The sequence below is a fragment of the Galeopterus variegatus genome, unplaced genomic scaffold (genome assembly GCF_000696425.1).
Source record: "Galeopterus variegatus unplaced genomic scaffold, G_variegatus-3.0.2 Scaffold410, whole genome shotgun sequence".
Classification (NCBI taxonomy): domain Eukaryota; kingdom Metazoa; phylum Chordata; class Mammalia; order Dermoptera; family Cynocephalidae; genus Galeopterus; species Galeopterus variegatus.
The window spans coordinates 614,065-627,230 of NW_007726521.1; the positions used below are offsets into that span (position 1 = coordinate 614,065).

Genomic DNA, 13,166 nt, shown 5'->3' on the forward strand with positions numbered 1-13,166 from the left:
CCGTGCCCGGCCGCGGGCCAGTAGGGGCGCGACACTGGGGGTTGCGATCCGTTGCCGGTCACGAAAAAAGACAAAAAGGAAAAAAAAAAAAATTAAAAATAGAGCTGCATGTGATCGAGCAATCCCACTTCTGGGTATATATCCAAAAGATATGAAATCAGCATGTCCAAGAGATATTTGCACCCCCATGTTCATTGCAGCACTATTCACAATAGGCAAGAAATGGAATCAACCTAAGTGCCCACCAATGGATGAATGGATAAAGAAAATGTGATATATGCATACAATGGAATATTATTCAGCCTTAAAAAAGAGGAAATGCTACTATTTGCAACAGCATGGATGAACCTGGAGGACATTATGTTAAGTGAAATAAGCCAGGTACGGAAAGACAAATACTGCATGATCTCACTTATATGTGGAATCTAAAAAAAGCCAAACTCATAGAAACAGGGAGTAGAAGGGTGGTTACCAGGGGTGGGGGTGGGAGGCAGGGGAAATGGGAAGATGTTGGTCAAAGGGTACAAACTTGTAGGTATAAAGTGAATAAGTTCTGGAGACCTACTGTGTAGCATGGTGACTGTAGTTAATAACACTATTGAAGACTTGAAATTTGCTGAGTGGATCTTAAATGTTCTCACCACACACATACACAAAAGATAACTATGTGAAGTGATTGATACATTAGTTAGCTTGATTGTGGTAGTTATTTCACAATGTGTACATATATCAAAACATTATACTGTACACCTTGAATGTATTTGATTTTTATTTGTTAATTATACCTCAATAAAGCTGAACAAAAGAATAGAAAAATTCTCCTTCCAGGCATGAGGGCTGCTGCCCAATGGCTAGGGCATCTTTTCCTCCCACTCCTCCCCCTTAGCTGAGTCTACTTTTTAAAAGGAGACAGAGCTGCTTGGAGTGAGCCCCCATTAGCAAATCACAGGGGTACTCCATAATGTTAACAACAAATGACTGACTACATGAGTGCTTTGAAGCTAATGTATGTTAAAGCTTTTGTACCTGGAGCTCAATGGGAAATGCCTTAGGAATAGGTATTTCAACCACTTGAAAGATTTTTTTGCAGTAGAAATAACTGAATGCTAGTGGAAACAGAATACTAAAAACGAAGTCACTGAGTGTTTGGAGTGCGTCCTAAATACAGTGTGTTACAAATGAGCTGCTGCTACAACTCCACTTGCATTTTAGTTGGGGATTCAAGACAAAGACTGATGAAGCAAATAATCAAATATATGGGCTGTATGTGAGTATGCCCTCATTAATGCTACCAGCGCTGTCAACTAGAATTTTCTGCCATGATGGGATATTCTATATCTGTGCCATCCAATATGGTAGCCATAGGGCTATGGAACACTTGAAATGTAGCTAGTACAGTTGAGGAACTGAATTTTAAATTTTATTTATTTATTTATTTTGGCGGCTGGCCAGTACTGATATCCAAACTCTTGACCTTGCTATTATAATCTCGTGCTCTAACCAACTGAGCTAACTGGCCAGCCTCTTAAATTTTATTTAATTTTTATTAAATTAAATGTAATAGCCAAATGTGTCATTGTAGCCACAGTGTTGGACAGCATAGGTGGATCATACATACTTAAGAATTCAGAGTCAGGAAAAAATACTATGGGGTAGAGTAGGAAGGGAAGATCGTCAAAGGCTTGGAGACTTCATAGAAAGGAGGGGAGGCATATGTTAAGTCGGGATGTCCAAGATTTGGTTGTGTAATAGCAAGTAACCTTCTGGAGGGAGTGTAGGAAAATAAGGGAGGTTGGTGCAGATTTGGGGAAGTCCACGAGTGTCATTGTTAACATTAATTCTGAAGGCAAGAGGAACCAATAAGATGTCAACTGGGACATATGATGCCAATACCATATTCATTCCTGAAGGCTTTTCAGTAGGATGGGTGCTTTAGGAAGGTCCTGCTGCTGTGGAAGCTTGAGGGATGAGAGGGGAGAGAAGACTGCAGGAAGGGCATGTGGCTGAGCCTTCTGGCTGCCTTGCTCTGTGAGTTCAGGACCTCGGCTAGAGTGGCCTGGCAGAGTAGTTTTCTGGAAGGAATCGCCAAGATTTAGTGACTGGGTAGTAGAGAATCATTGATACAGCACATACCTACCGAGCCCTTCCTATATGCCAAGTCCCGAACTAGACTTGGGGATACATCAGTGAAATAACAGATAAATCCTTGCCCTGGGGCAGCCTGCAGTCTAGTGAGGATTGGAGTTTTGTGGCCAACAAAGTGCTGTTACTGTGCATTCAAGAGGAAATTCAGGTGAACCCTGTTGAATGCGGGAGATCGGATCAATGTCGGAAATGAGGCCAAGAAGGCCAAGCAGGTGGAAACAGGCACGCACACATGCCCTGCTGCATCTGTTTCCATTCTTCTTGAAGGTTCAGCCCACAAGACAGTTTGTCTACGTCAGTCAACGTCAGCCAGCCGGGGAAGGCATCTTGCCATGCGTTTGCTGCGCGTTGCCACTGTCCTTGCCTCGCTGGCTGTGGAGGCCTCCTACATGACCCTGGCTCCACTCCGTGTCCCCTGCACCCTTGCAGACCCTTTGTTGGTGCCCACATCATCTTCTTAAAGCACTTCACATCGCTCTGTGACTTCTACACCTCCCTGCTGCCTTTCTGACTTGGGCGGACTATTTAGCATAGCAAGTGAGGACTTTCATGATCTGAAGCCAACGCGCCCTCTTTATTCCTCATTCCTGGCTTTCCACCCAAAACATAGCATGTGTATGTTCCCTAAACTGCCTTGCACTTGGACGTGATGTGTTTACTTGGGGTGTTTTCTCTCTTTTTGAATGCCCCCTGCCACCACTTCCCTGCACACTCCCCTCAAGGCATTTTCTATGAATTCCAGTTGAAATGCTATTTTTTTGATTAATCCTTTCCCTGGCCTAATCCCAGACTTACTGAGTTAGAATCTCAGAGGACTGGAAATATGTATCGTTTATGGAATCTTGTCCATAGTAGGCACTTTATATATGTTGGAGTTGAAATAGATAATGTATATTTACTCCACAAGGGGCTAGTTGATACCTAGATCATTGGCTAAAATGGGAAGCTAGCATGACCTAGATATTAGAACTTAACAAAGCACACACAACAAATAATAAAAGCTCAAACTATAGGCTAACGTTGGTTAGGAATGAAGATGTGAAAATCTTAAATGAAATATTAGAATGTCTAATTTAACAGCATTAAAGAATAATTGATCACGGTTGGATAGTGTGTTTGTCCTGGGAATTAAATCCATTAACACATCATATTGATTGAACAAAAGAGAGAAACCCCGTAGCACCATAGAGGTTCAATGCGCAGTCCACAACATCCAAGCCATGATGCTCTTAATCTCATAATAAATCATGAAGAGTCTGGTACTTCTTAAACAAGAGAAGGAATATCTTTTACAAACCAATAGCCAACAGTAAACTTAATGGTGAAATAGTAGGGATTCCTATTAAAACCAACAGCAAATAAAACATGTGCACATTTGTGACTGATAAGGTTGTTAAGAAGAGACCAGCTAATACTGTCTGGGGAGTGAAGCTCGCATTCTCCTACCTGCTTTTAGAGATAGCAATCCATACAATGTCTTGGGAAATCAATTAGGTTGTCTGTTTCACGAATTATACAAATATTTATACCCTCTGACTCAGACATTGACGTCTGCGAAATTCTCCTAAGGAAATAGGAAAGTTGACAGAAATGTGAATAAGTACTCATAATATTTAGAAGAATTGGAAATGACAACAATCTATTTTTTTTTTTTAATTTTTATTTTGTCAATATACAATGTATATGATTATTATGGCCCTTCACCGACGAAATGACAACAATCTAAATGCTCCACGATGGGGAAATTGTTAAGACTCATGGGGTATCCTATCCCTACAGTGGAATCTAGTCATCAGGAACTTTATGGGTGTTGATACCATGAGAATGCTCTTATGTTGAATGAGAATGACACAAATTGTATTAAACATTCCTTCGACTGTATAAATTCCTCTGTTTCTTAGTGGAAGGGTTAGAAGTCACTTTTCTTTTTCTTTGGTTGAGTTTCTAAATATTTGAAATGGTTTCCAATGAGTTTCATTTTATTATTGGGGAAGCTTCCATAATTATGTTCTTTCCTCCCATGTCTCCACAATTATACCGTCCTCCCAAAATTTATTTATTTATTTATTTATTTTAAAAGTTTTATTTTATTTTGTCAATATACAATGTGGTTGATTATTGTAGCCCATTACCGAACCAAAATTTAAATAGTTGTATTTTCTGACTTTCAAATTGAGTATAGAGAGGCTTATCATGAAAACAACATGAGATTTTTTAAATGTTCTATTTTACTGAACATTTTTATTTCTTCATTTTGATGGGACATATATCCATATGGTTCAAAAATCAAAATGTACAGTAAGGTGGCAAGTGAAAAGTGGCTCTCCCATTCCTGCATCCATCTTTCCAGTCCGAACCCGTGGCCTTGGTGTTATCAGCACCGCACTCTCCCGAGTGAGCCACGGGCTGGCCCCACTCGCAGAGATTTTTAAAAGCTCATGTTCAGGCAAATTTGAATGTACATCCTCCCCTCATCCTGCCCTCCAAATCACTATGTACTACTTATTCACCTTGTGCCTGGCCCCACTTGGCCACCCCGACCCCACCTTGTTATAGATCCTACACCAACCAGGGCTTCCCTCTCTCAGAGATCAAAGGCCCCAGAGATGAGCCTTGACGGTGTCTGTCCAGCCTGTGCACAGACCCCCCTTCCTGGCAGGCAGACAAGGTGGAAGTGTGGATGTGTGCTCTGCTGCCCACCTCGGGGGTCTTCAAGCTACGAGGTCAAGTGACAGCAGCCAGCTTGACCGCCATACCCAGCATACACTTCTCAGTTCATTTGGTTAAAAAAAAAAAAATCGAGTCAAAGGCAGTAAGTACTTTGCAGGCAGTGACTCAGCTGGAGGGTAGGGTCATACAGCAGAATCTCTGGGAAGACTTTGTAGTTTGAAAATCGCTCAGTATTATGATTTTCTCTATTTTGAAAGTGGAAATTGTAAAGTAAGGCAAATCATAACTAAAGCCAAAATGTTTCATTATTTTAGTTATACTAAGTTTCCATTTATATTGTCAGAGCTAGAGCTCAGACCCTTCAAACCCATTGTACAGACTAGGTCACCAGACCCCTCACACGCCAGGCTGGGTCCCCAAACCCCTCATATGCAGGCATACGACATGAGCTCAGTCCTCAGCTTCCTCAGCAGTAGCAGCTTACAGGTCTGACAGCTTACAGGTCCGGCGGTGGCAGTGGCCTTGCAGAGGGTCCCGGGGCACTAGCACCAGCAACCTCCAGCAGCAGTAGTGGCCTGTGGCCCATGGCCCCACCCCTGGGGGCATCCCGAGGGTAGGAGGCACTGTGGATCAGAGCCACTCATCCTTTGTACTCAAGTCCATAACCCAGGACACCTGGGTGCACATGCGCACTTACACTAGACAATAACCAAGGAACACCTGGGCACACGTGCCTATTTACATCAAATGCTCAGCAAGATTCTGAACATCTGAGGAGCCCTGACCATTCCCCTATATTTTCCCAACAGAAATGATCTCATATCTTTCTGATGTCAACCACAGAGAGTAAAATGTGGCAATTTTGGCTCTAGAGCATGAGCTAAAAATAAAAACACGGAGGAACATTGTTCAAAGATATGTGATATTGCCCCCAAGGAGGTCACAACTGGTTTTTTGGTGGGTAGCATGGTGGTGGTGGTGGTGGGGGGTGGGACAAAAAAAAAAGTCTTCCACCGTGTCTAAATCCCAGATACACATTCAGTACATAAACAGATGTACACAATCTACCTGTGGAATGGTAATTTCACTTGAGGGGTGATTAGAAAAAATGTTTTAACAGGGCTCCTTAGGAGGACGATAATGAAAAAAAAAAAAAGGTTGAGAGAGACTGTTCAAAGGGAATGGGACCCAGTCCTGATGCTTTGTGGGTATTTTTGAGGGGAGGTGAGTTGTGGTGAGGATGCAGGGAAAATAAAGACCTAGCTTCTAGGGTACATCCATGGGGGGCTGTTTGGGCCAACTTGAGCCGTTAGTAACTTGGACTAACTTGAACTTTAACTAGAGGTAGAGAAAGTTACTCTCCTTCCTCTGTGCTTCCCCCTTCCCCATTCCCCACTCCCCTACCCCCCAGCTGGACTCAACAGGTGGAACTCAAGGGCCAACTGTTTTCTCAGATCCCGAGAGCCCACAGTGCAGGATGCCAGAGCTGAGAGGGCCGCATGTCTTCCTGTCACCTTTTATTTTACACATTATATACCAGAACTGAGCTTTAGGCTGGTAGACCTGAGGCCACCCCCTCAGTGATGAGCAGGACCCACTTTTGGTCCTGTGTTCCTTCAGTCCCTTCGAGGGTCATTCATTCAAGAAGCACAGCGAGGGCTGGAAGATGACAAGTGACTGGAAGTGACTGGAGCAAGGGCTCCAGACAAGTGACTGTTTGCTGAAGTCTGTTTCTCACTAGCCATTGAATAGCATGAAATAAGTGTTGGAATTGGAAATGACGGAAGTACTGGGGAGGGAGACCAAGGAACAAGGTTATTCTGGTGGGAAAGTGGAGGGAAGGAGTTGGTTTGGCACTTTAGGACTCATTCCAAGTCTCAGATGTCATCTCTGTAGTCTTGGCCAGGATAACGCAGCTATTCCGGGCCTTTTTTTTTTTTTTAAATCTATAAAATTTGATGAACTGGACTAAGGTTACTTTCAAATCTATTAAGTTATGAGGGTCAGTAATTGACAAGGTGAGACATATCTAAGAATTTCTTTATTAATAATTGGACCTCACAGCCAGATCATTTAATTGCCAAGAATTAAACCGAGACATCAGGGGATCCTCACAGGACAGGGCCACATCCCAGGTGCTGTTGTTTCAGTGCTCAGGAGACTTTTGTTTCCTCCTTCACTGGGAAATCTTTTTTATGAACACTTGGAATTCTTCGAAACTAACTTCCCCATCTCCATTCTTGTCCAGTTCTTTAAAGAGGTCGTCTATGGTGCTTGAACTCTGTTTTTAGACAAAAATGATGGGACAGGGGAGGGAGAAAAAAATGAGTCAGTTATTGCTACACATTCTCCAAAATTAGAGGCCACTGGGTCTGCATTCCAGGAGGGCAGCCTGAGTGTCCAGTTGCATGCTCCTGGTAGTTAGAGGTGGGAAACCAGCTTTCCCTTTAGTTTTGTTCATGTCACAGAACTGGCTTCCTTTTTTTTTTTTTTTTTTACTATATTATACATTTATTATTTTAATATTGATAATGTGTCTTTAAATATAATTGGTTTCTTATGTGATCTTATGCCTTTGTACTTATACCTCTAAAAACATTCTTCTGAGAAGGGGTCTCTGCACTTCACCCGACTGCCATGGCCCACAAATAGTTGGGGATCCCTGCCCCAAGGTTTTCCTGGGAGCTGGTATTGTCTCCAGTCCCAAGGCTGGGGCTGGCATATAACAAGAGGCCTCATGTAGTGAGGGCTCACCCCAGGCCAGCACTGTGCCAAGGCCTTTAGGTAGCCTGTGTAATCCAGCCACTCCTGGGGGAGATCGCTCTTCAGGTGAGGAAGCTGAGGCTCAGAGACAGCAGGTAACTTACTCCAGGGCACAGCTGGTTAGCATGGGCTTGGGGTTCAAACATTGACTCCAGAGCCCACCCCCTAAACTAGTAATTTTTTATCCACTGACCCCCACCCTGCTCCTTGGTTGTGAGCCCCCACTTGTCCTTGTTGGAGTTGGAGTTGGGCTCAGTCTCTTTCCCCACTGAGATGACTTGCAGTAGTCCCTGTACCTGTTACCATGGCCCCCCTTGAATAAGTCTGCCTCATCATCTTTAACAGGTGTCATGAGTAATTTTTTCTTTAACAAAAAGAAAAGTATATAAGAGCGAAGAGAATCAGCCTTTCCCTGCTTCCTAATGCCTCTAGATGCATTTCAATTTTGACAACTCTGGGACGGTTTTGATATGCAATTTTACGGCCAAAGAAATTCAGTCCTTTCTTGAATTTTTAGAAATGCATGGTTGCCTCATTAACACAAATTGAAGTGCTTAACACAAATTAACACAAATTTAAATGCTTTTGAAATATAAATGGGTGCCTGACAGGGCAATTTGTCAACACAGTGGGTTTTCTTAACAGACTTGCAAGTAGGTGTTGGTCTTGTTGAGGGATCCTACTTGTTCGTCCAAGGCCAACTAACGTTATTTTGCAGTGCTCTCTGTTTTTCTAAAGCCTGGCACAAAGGTACTAAATTCAGGCTGAAGGCCTTAGTGGGTTTGCGTGGCAACCTGCGGGTCTTCCAGGCATAGCTTGGCACAAGCATGTGATCACTGCTTCCGTTGATCGAGGCTAGTCCTGCAGAGTTCTGTGCTGAGGCTGTGGGAGGGACTGGCTCTGCTTTCTAGCAGCTGGCCTTCTGAAGTGTGGCCTGATTTGAGGGGAAGGAAACCCACATTCACGTGCCCTCCCCCAGGCGACGTCCCCCACGGAGCTCTAGCGGGGGTCTTCCCTCCTCCCCGCCGCCCCCTGCTAGGTCCGTTAGGCGGGCTCTGCACATGTGTACTCACTTTGAGTAAATTGGGGAATTCAGCCTTTATCAACAGATGCAGCTCCTTCTTTGACAACTGGTCCGGATCACCTTCTTTGGCTGCATATTTCTGAAAAATGCTCTTCAGTTCTTCGGCAGACTTCTTAGCACTCATTCTGGTGTTCTGTAAATAGGGAAGAAAATGAACTGGCCAAGAAGCTGAAGTGGACTCTTAGGTTGAGGGTTGTCAACAGGACGTTAGTGTCATTGGGCCTTTTCTTTGGCATAGATGGGGGAGAATTAGGAAAAGGGAGGGGAGGAGGAGGAGAGGGTCAGGGGTGGGAATGACACCAGTAATTGCCAATGCGTTTTAGAAATCATCACCTTACGCAGTATGTTACGTATCTGTCCTTAGAGTACATCTCTTAGGAGACAGTCCCTGGAGCCAAACATTTCTATTAGTAATTAATGACCTTTTTCACTTTCTATGGATGGCTCTGCACTCTGTAGGCTGTGATCTTGAAGAGTACCTGACCACAGCCTCTAGCTTCTGAGTCACAGGTAACATCTTTAGATGGCATAGACCTACCTTCTCTCCAGACCGTTCGTTGTCTTTCACACTGTTCTGAAAGGAAGCAGAGTGTTAATGTAAGCAGAAGGAGCTCTAGGTAGTCCTGAAATCACACTGACCTGGTCGCCCAACACTGAGGCAGCTAGAAGAATGAAATAGGATCGTGAAGAGCTGAGCAGAAAGAATCATGGGACTTTTATAGTCTTTACCACCACACCACCCTGATTATGAAATTTTCCTTTTGTTTGCCATTTAAGGGTAATTATTAATAGTTTTTGAAACCCAAGTTTAAGACTGCGTGAACCTCATAATTAAGGGCAAGGCCAATAAAGAGCCACCTCAAGAGTTGCTTAATGGTTCAGAGTCCCAAGGGTAAGCTTGGGTTTTTTCTCACAGTTCACCTTTTGGAAAGCTTCAATATGGAGAATCGTTTTCAATTCAGTTGTATATTTAGGCTTGCAAAAATAACTTTCTTCATATTCAGAAAAAAATGCTGTCACAGAAGGACAATGTTACTCAGTTATAAAAATTGCAGTGTGGCCATTGAAGTCCTTCTAATGTTTTGTATGGATTAAGAGCTTAAATATTTGAATGTATGCATGAATGAAATGAATGGGTGGATGAATGGATCGCTTCAGAAGCAGGTTTAAGAAGTGGGAGGAAGATATACAATAATTTGTGGTTTTATTTGGCAAAGCAAGATTACTGAGTAATGTGGTCATTTTTTCAACTTTTTCATTATTTTTTCCATGCGTGTTTTTAATTTCTCATTGTTCTTTTCCTTACCAAATATATGAGGGTACTTCAAAAAGTTCATGGAAAAATGGAGTTAAAAGTTAATAAGAATCTTTCCATAAACTTTTTGAAACACTTGACTTACTCTTATTCAATTGGAAATACTTCAAACTTTTTGGGACGGCCGGGATTTAAAATTGGGGACTAAATTAATTTCTATTGGAAAGATTTCAGTGGAGTACTAGGACATTTTCAGGAAACATTGATTCAATGCTGATTGTAATTCACAGGAAGGGGTTCCAGATCGACTTTAAATGCACTTAAGAGCTTTTAAACAGTTGCACACTTCCACACTTGTAGAATTTTCCCTGACCCTATATTGTATCACCTACGAATTGAGGACTGAACTATAGGATTGTATTTCTCCCTGATGCTTTTCAGGTCTAGAATTCTAGGGCCTTATTTACATTGGAGAACAAATGGGAAATCTTACAGAGTTCCTGAAAAGCTTCCTGCCAATCCTGAGTATTTATCATGTGTGGTTTTGCTCTCTTGTATATGTTATTCTTGTTTTTATTACAGATTATTTGACTTTGGTATGTACCTGTATAGAATGTGTATTAACTCACTGGTTGGGGTAAAGACGGACATTTTGGTTTTAGTTGTAACATTGTACACAAAAATGTTCTGATTTTGGTAAGGCATTTTAATCAAGACTTTAGAAAATTTTCAGCGTTTTTACACGTAGGTTCTTGTTTTCCTGGGAGGAAGTAGGCTTTGTGAATAATCATAAGAATTATCTTTTTTTCCAACATCTTTTAAAAAAGATTTCAAATGTAGAAAAGTGGCAAGAATAGTACAATAAATACCAATCTACCTTTTGATCGCTAACATTTCCACATTTGCTTTCTCTTTCTCTGGACAAACACCCCCTATGCCCCCCCGAACCATTTGAAAATCAGTGTGTACATCCAGACCCTTTCCCCCTAAGACTTGAGCATTTGTCTCCTAAGGACAAGGATATTCTTCTACATAACCACAATGCCATTGTCACAGTCCATATTTAAATCTCCCCAATTGTTGAAATAGCATCTTAAATCATCTGTTCTCTCAAATTACCACTTGTGAGCTAAAATCGATGGGGTGGTTATTATATTTCTTGCATCTATATTGAAGAAATGGTTTAACAACTATAAATAATCTTGACTATATATTATACAGATAACATGTTCTATATAACACATATACAGCACATGGAATATATAGTATATGTTATTGCATGTGTGCATGTATAGGTATATATAAAAGTTATCTCTAAGAAAAACTTTGGAGCAGCATTGGTTAACAGTCTTTTAGGCTACGAATCTCTGGTTTTAAGGGGAGTCCTCTGATTAACGGGCCCAATGCTGCCTGTTGTCAGAACTTATTCTTTTAGCAAATGCTAACGGAACTTGAAAAACAACCTGTGGGGCTTCTCAGATTTTCACTTGACTACCTCCACCAGTAGCATCTTTTATGTCTTATTTTTCTCTTTACCCATAGACTTAAAAGCGTGGGGGTAAACCTGTAGCCAGAAATGCAAAATCCATCAATAGATATTCTCATGAAACATTAACTAAAAATATGTGGAGACAAGCAATAAATACAGGGCGTGTTCACAAGAGTGCATTTTGAAACTAGAGAAGGGGGAGAAAATGACAGACACAAGGTTGGTAATGGAAAAGTGGAGAGACAAAGGTTACTTATCACCTTGTCGTTCAATTGCTTGATCTTTGGACAGACTTAAATTTTTTTTTTTTTGGAAAACTAAGAGTAACTTAGTTTAAAAGCTCTGGGCACCATGGGCTTCCATGGCCATGTTATTCTGCTCAAAGTCAACAGCACTGAGTGCCTCGAAAAGCCACTTCAGGAAGAGGGTAGGGTGTTAGTAGCCAGTCTCTGCAAAACAAAATAGGTGTGAAATGCTATCCATGGGTTCTTGTTATCTTTGATTCCACAGTTTAAAAGAGACCCTTAATACTAAATGCAGCTGTCCATAAAAGGGACGGCTTACCTGTTCCCTTACGTGGTGCCTGCCTTTCCTGGACCCTCAGAAAAAGTTTGCTTTCTTTTCTACTTCCAGCCTTTGCCTGGGCTGTGAGTCTCACTGTCTTCTGGGCCAGCCTGTGCTTGCCCTCAGTGGTTGAGTTCCCAGAGGCCTCCTGATCATAGCCGTTTTTCCCATGTACTGTCCTAGGCAATTCACTCCTACAACCTCATGAAATCCTTTTAGCAACCCTATCAAGTACATGCTTTAGTACCCCTGGTCTACAAAGACATCCAAGGACGTGCTCAAGGTCACAGTGCTGATCAGTAGTAGAGCTGGGATTCAAATTCAGGCCCAGCTTCCACCCTCAACCTCCTGCCATGTGCCCCCTCCCGAGCAGAGCTTCTCTGAGGAGACCTGTTCTGTGTTAGTGTTAGGCCCGGAGGTAGGACTTATACATAAGTGTTATATTTATATCAGGAGGTATAAGAATTTTCTTTTCCTGATGGAAGTGATATAGGCCTTTGTCATAGTCCATTTTTGTGCTGTTATAACAGAATACCTGAGACTAGGTAATTTAAAAGAACAGAAATTTATTGGCTCACAGTTCTAGAGGCTGGGAAGTCCAAGATCAAGGTACTGATATGTGGTGAGGCCCTTCTTGTTGTGTCATTACATGAAAGAAGCCATCACATGGGTGAGAGAGAGAGGGAAGGGGGCCAAACTCATCCTTTATAAAGAAACCACTCCTGACATAAGCTCACTCCTGAGGTAATGGCATTAATCGATTCGTGAGGGCAGAGCCCTCATGATATAATCACCTCTTCAAGGTCCCATCTCTCTACACTGTTGCATTGGGGATTAAGTGTCTAACACAGGAACTTTGAGGGACACATTCAAACTATAACAGCCTTCTTTCACTGGTGGGGAAAAAAACACCATTTTCAAAGATCAGAAAACATATACATACTTATAGGACTGCTAAGTGGGAGCATTGTAGATCCCGTGCTCCCACTGCTCTGTGACACATCGGGGCATGTTGGGAAGCCAGATATGGAAAGTAAAGGTCCTGTTTCAGATTAGAGGCAGGACTGTGCACAGCATGTACTCAACTTCTGAGCAGGGCACTGTTCTTCCCCTCCTGTCTGCTGCTTGGGACAATCCATGAGTGTCTCAGAACCCCCCCCCCCCCCCCCCCCCCCCCCCCACCCCCCCATCCCCCC

The 13,166-nt window shown here is 42.5% G+C and overlaps 2 protein-coding genes across 2 annotated transcripts in view; one reads left to right on the forward strand and one right to left on the reverse strand.

The window, feature by feature from the left end:
- CTPS2 (CTP synthase 2) overlaps positions 1-13,166 on the forward strand; it is a 105,091-nt gene that overhangs the window by 48,026 nt on the left and 43,899 nt on the right. The window lies entirely within an intron of this gene.
- On the reverse strand, positions 6,948-8,788 carry S100G (S100 calcium binding protein G). The gene is made up of 2 exons (XM_008568447.1): positions 8,652-8,788; positions 6,948-7,096 (listed from the first exon to the last, which is right to left on the reverse strand). Exons 1-2 carry the CDS (start codon positions 8,784-8,786, stop codon positions 6,992-6,994), a joined length of 240 nt encoding a protein of 79 aa, XP_008566669.1. The 5' UTR covers positions 8,787-8,788; the 3' UTR covers positions 6,948-6,991.

Coding starts and splice junctions, on each gene's coding strand:
- S100G (XM_008568447.1), bottom strand. CDS start 8,786: ATGAGTGCTAAGAAGTCTGCCGAAGAACTGAAGAGCATTTTTCAGAAA. Junction 7,097..8,651: donor AATTCCCCAATTTACTCAAA/GTGAGTACACAT, acceptor GTCTAAAAACAG/AGTTCAAGCACCATAGACGA.